The sequence below is a fragment of the Humulus lupulus genome, chromosome 1 (genome assembly GCF_963169125.1).
Source record: "Humulus lupulus chromosome 1, drHumLupu1.1, whole genome shotgun sequence".
In the NCBI taxonomy this organism is placed as follows: Eukaryota; Viridiplantae; Streptophyta; class Magnoliopsida; order Rosales; family Cannabaceae; genus Humulus; species Humulus lupulus.
Genome location: NC_084793.1, coordinates 297,013,954 through 297,018,335, shown reverse-complemented (window position 1 = coordinate 297,018,335; position 4,382 = coordinate 297,013,954). Strand labels below are relative to the sequence as shown.

The window sequence follows — 4,382 nt, the reverse complement described above, 5'->3', positions numbered from 1 at the left end:
ATTATTTTTAAATAATTATCATTGTAAAATATCTCAAAAATATCATATTTTAATTTTTTTAATTATTTATTTTATTTTATTTAAGTTTAAGTGTTTACAAACTACCGTTAAATATAAGAATATTCTGCTAAATTTAACATTTAAAAAACAAAAAATTTACTTTATCTACACACTTATTATATAGAAGATATATATATATATATATATTCCACTCATCAATAACATATAAGGGATTCACATTCATTTGCAATAATGTAAAGAGGATTTTTGTTATTTTGCCATTGCGAATGCCAAATGAATGAACTAATTAATAGACTGAAATTTCGAACTTACAATCATCAAAATTAATAGAAAAAATGAAAATTACATACAACTGAGCGTGGAATGTTTACATATCTCAATTAACATCTCTACTAATTCAATTAGAAAACACAATAAATTTAAAAATTACTTTTCTTTCCAAAAGAAAAAAAGAACAAGACTACGTATACATACACATATATATATGATCATTTTGTATTCATCAATCTTGATTTTCTCTCCTTGGATAGAAGTTTGGCAAAATTGACAAGAGCTTCTGCATTAGTACCTTCTCCTTCAACAATCTGATACTTACCAGTTTCCAAATCTACCCTCGAAACTGGTTTCTCTAGTAGCTTTGTTCCAATATCCACAAGTCTTTGTAGATTCTCAGTAGTCGCTATATCGACCGATGACTCATTCCCAACCAATGTATCATCCTGAACATACAATAATATTAAACAATTATAACAAGTCCTCATCATGTACTGTAGTGTCATTATTAATTAGCTAATTAGTAAAAAAAATTATTAATTATATACCTGAATACGAAGGTAATTTTTCTTGTGATGTCGAGATTGGAAGAGAGTGGAGACAAGAAAATCAACAACATCAGAACTTGCATCAGCAAAAATGTCAATGATGGGTGTGCTGCCATTGTCGAAAATCCAATTGATGAGACCCCATTGGGAGGCAGTGGCAGCACTGTACTTCTCTTCAAGCTTAGCTGCACCTGTTCCCAATGACAGCACTAGCATACTAGTTCCATCCATGGCAGCTTCTTCATCAACAACCTCATCTTCTTTGTTATTCTTCTTTGCTATTTCTCTGGTGATGTGACTAATCGCCAGCATAGACTGCATTTGATAATAAACATAATTAGTTACTAATAATAATTATGATCATATATATATATAAATACATATTGGTCCAAAAAGAAAATTAATAGACTTACTGGATTATTTGCAGCAACAGCACCATCAATGAGATCAAAACTACGAGTGTTTCCCTTGTCATCACTAGTGGTGAAACTATGTGCTGGGAGAAAAGTGGGAGCTGCAGAGGTACTGATGCAAACATCTGCTAGTCTAGCATTTTTCAAAGAACTTTCTTTTCCCTGCGAATTTGTATGCATGGTTAATTAATTAATTATTATTATGACCTTATAAATATATACACATATATCGTAAATAAAGCTAACATCGTCGTTTTATTGTATGTATATAGCTTACATCGCTGGTGGAGAAAATACAAGGTTGAACGAGCTTTATATCAAAAGCTGGTACAACTATAGTTGTTAGGGTTTGGCTGAGAGTGAGATCGCCCAGTAGACTGTTTAGAAGCGAATGAAGATACTTTCCATCGTACTTAGGCCCCGTTAAGGTGTCCATCCAAGTTGATATCGATCCAAAGAAAGAATTCCCACTGTTTCACACACAAATATATATATACATGAGAATTATTGTATAGTATATATGTAAATGTATAGTTATAATTATAATATGTTACCTTTGAGGGAAAATCTTAGGCGTATGTTGTAAGTAAAAGTCGTTGATGTCTTTAGCAGCGAACATGGGTCGGTTGTCCTTGTTGGGAGCTGCAAGCATGGTGGTGACTAAGCCACCAGTGCTTGTTCCAGATATTACATCGAAATAGTCTGCAAGTCTTGCATCTGGTCCATCCAATTCCTGGTACGTAGTCATAAAATTTTCTCATGAGTAATAATTCACTAAGTTATATGTATATATGAATTGATGATATGATTATAGATAGTTAAAGCTTTAGAAGAGGTTACAAAACAGAAAGATTTATTAGTTACCTGAAGTTTGGATTCGAGAAAAGCCAGAAGAGTGCCTGGGATAATGCCTCTAACACCACCTCCATCAATGCTCAGAACTGTGAACTTTTTTCCCTTACCAGAAACAGAAACAGGTGCAGAAGTAGTACTCACCATTATGTCTATGATTCGATCGAAAAATTGAATAAGCAAGAAAAACAAGTGCTCTAATTGCCTCTCTTTAATTAATTAATTATCACACTACTCAATATGTGTTTGACGCTTATCTCCTCAAAACATCTATGTTACTTATATATACATATATATATATATATGATTTTTCCCGTCAAGTTGGGATGGCGGTAAAAAGTCATCAGAAAATTGATACCGTTAATGCAAGATTTCTTACGGTCCTATTTGGCGCGTAATACCACGCCTTGAATATTCAAGGTAGAACGCCATGGTTGATTCGATCAAAAGTAATTCATAGAATGCACTTCTCGATCGTCACATATATATTCAATGAATTTGTAATTAATTATATATTGGTCCCACCAGACCAACCTCTGGTGGCCACTTGTATTTAATAATAATAATAATAAATATATTTTATCTTCTAGTTATGTTTATGGTCTCACTATCCCATCATGCAGCAGCTTCAAAATGTTGTGTGTCGAGCCTCATGCATATACTATACATGTGTACGTACGTATAACAAATAACTCTCTCCCTATTCTATTGTGCAAGCTAAATAAGCTTATCATGGTACTTAATTAAACGTCCGATAACCTTTATATAGTAATGTTTGATATATTATTAAGATAGATTATAATTTATAAGAACCAAGTTCTAACATATATTTATATTACAAAAAATATAAATAGCCCAAAATTACTATTGAACATGTGGCCTAGTGATAACGTTGTTATTTTCTATGCACGAGGTTGAGAATCTAAACCAATTAATAGATAAATGAATGGGAATAAAATGTAAAAGAATCATAATTATAATTTTTATTATGTTGTTTACAAAAAAGTGATTGAAAAGAGAATGATAATCCTTTTATCACTACAAAAAACAAGGCCTATACTGAGAACAAATGTCCTTGGTATAAGCCCAAAAGTCCTCGGTATAACCTCTACCGAGACAATGTCGTCGGTAGAAAGTTATCGGTACATCCGCGTCGGTAAAACAAAATTTCTACCGACGACATTAAAAATGTTCTCGGTATAGGTTTTACCGAGGACAATGTCCTCGGTAGAAAGTGACAAATGTCCTCGGTACAACCAACCCCAATTTGTCATCGTACTGGTATATACCGACATCCTGCTGGTATATACCGAGGACAATGTCCTCGGTATAGACTTTTCCAGAATTTTTTTTTATATTTGTAATATTTATTTATTTATTTAATTAATTTGAATTAAATATAAAAAAATAGAATAAAATTAAAACACTTATATTAAACATATAAATAAAAACATAAGAGTATGTTCGCTGAATCAAAATAAAGAGTTGTGTTAAACATGATAATGTAATAGTCAATTGTAATAAAATTCATACAAAAGTCCTACTGAGTCGGTGCTCCAACATCGAGATCATCGGGTGGTGGTGGGGCAAATTGAGATCCCGGGGTGATACAATGAGTCCGGACATGCTCCTCTAACTGTCGAAGACGCTCTCTCATCTCAGACAACTCTTCATCTCTAGTTTGTGAAGGACGAAAATCAAATGGAGTTCGGTCCCTTATGTTAAGGATACGTCCATATCCTTTCTGGTGGGATTGACTAAAAAAATAATTAATTAACTAACTTTTTTATAGCGCAGGGCTGGAATTGACTGAGAACCTCCATAGCTAAGCTCTTTCAGTTTCCTTCTATTTTCCTTGTTGACCACAGAACGTTTCTGCAAAAAGTTATCGTTAGTAATATATTTAATTAAGATAGTTAAGTTTAGCAAGAAATTAATATCGTAATTTCTGGGCGTCGGAAAAATTCAATTGCTTTTTGCCACTGCGTATCTGTGCAACCACCATAACGATTTTGTGGCCCATTAATCGTTAAATGCTCTTTAATATCGTACTTCCAGTCAGAATACTTTTTAGCACACGAAGTATCAATGCCTCTCAAGATCCCAGGCATATGCCCTTCTCCATATCTAGTACGCCCAATATCAAACAAATCATCCTAATTTACAAACATTTATTAGTAAATATGATATATAACATAAAATGAGAATTAACATAAAAATACATAAACTACTTACTTCCAAATGTGCAAGTATTCTTTCTTTCGAGGCATTTGGT

The 4,382-nt window shown here is 32.7% G+C and overlaps 1 protein-coding gene across 1 annotated transcript; it reads right to left on the bottom strand.

Moving 5' to 3' along the window:
* Positions 1–250: 250 nt before the first annotated feature.
* LOC133779398 (patatin-like protein 3) lies at positions 251–2,345 on the bottom strand. The gene is made up of 6 exons (XM_062219367.1): positions 2,120–2,345; positions 1,810–1,988; positions 1,533–1,725; positions 1,256–1,417; positions 843–1,157; positions 251–740 (listed from the first exon to the last, which is right to left on the bottom strand). The coding sequence occupies exons 1-6, from the start codon at positions 2,252–2,254 to the stop codon at positions 510–512; spliced, it is 1,215 nt and encodes a 404-aa protein (XP_062075351.1). The 5' UTR covers positions 2,255–2,345; the 3' UTR covers positions 251–509.
* Between the last annotated feature and the right edge of the window lie 2,037 nt (positions 2,346–4,382).

What these genes read in the sequence shown, in the direction of transcription:
- LOC133779398 (XM_062219367.1), bottom strand. Translation starts at nt 2,254, where the DNA reads ATGGTGAGTACTACTTCTGCACCTGTTTCTGTTTCTGGTAAGGGAAAA. An exon ending in GTATTTTCTCCACCAGCGAT is followed by an intron (nt 1,418 to 1,532) that starts GTAAGCTATATA and finishes ACAAATTCGCAG; the next exon opens with GGAAAAGAAAGTTCTTTGAA. An exon ending in CTGTTGCTGCAAATAATCCA is followed by an intron (nt 1,158 to 1,255) that starts GTAAGTCTATTA and finishes TATCAAATGCAG; the next exon opens with TCTATGCTGGCGATTAGTCA.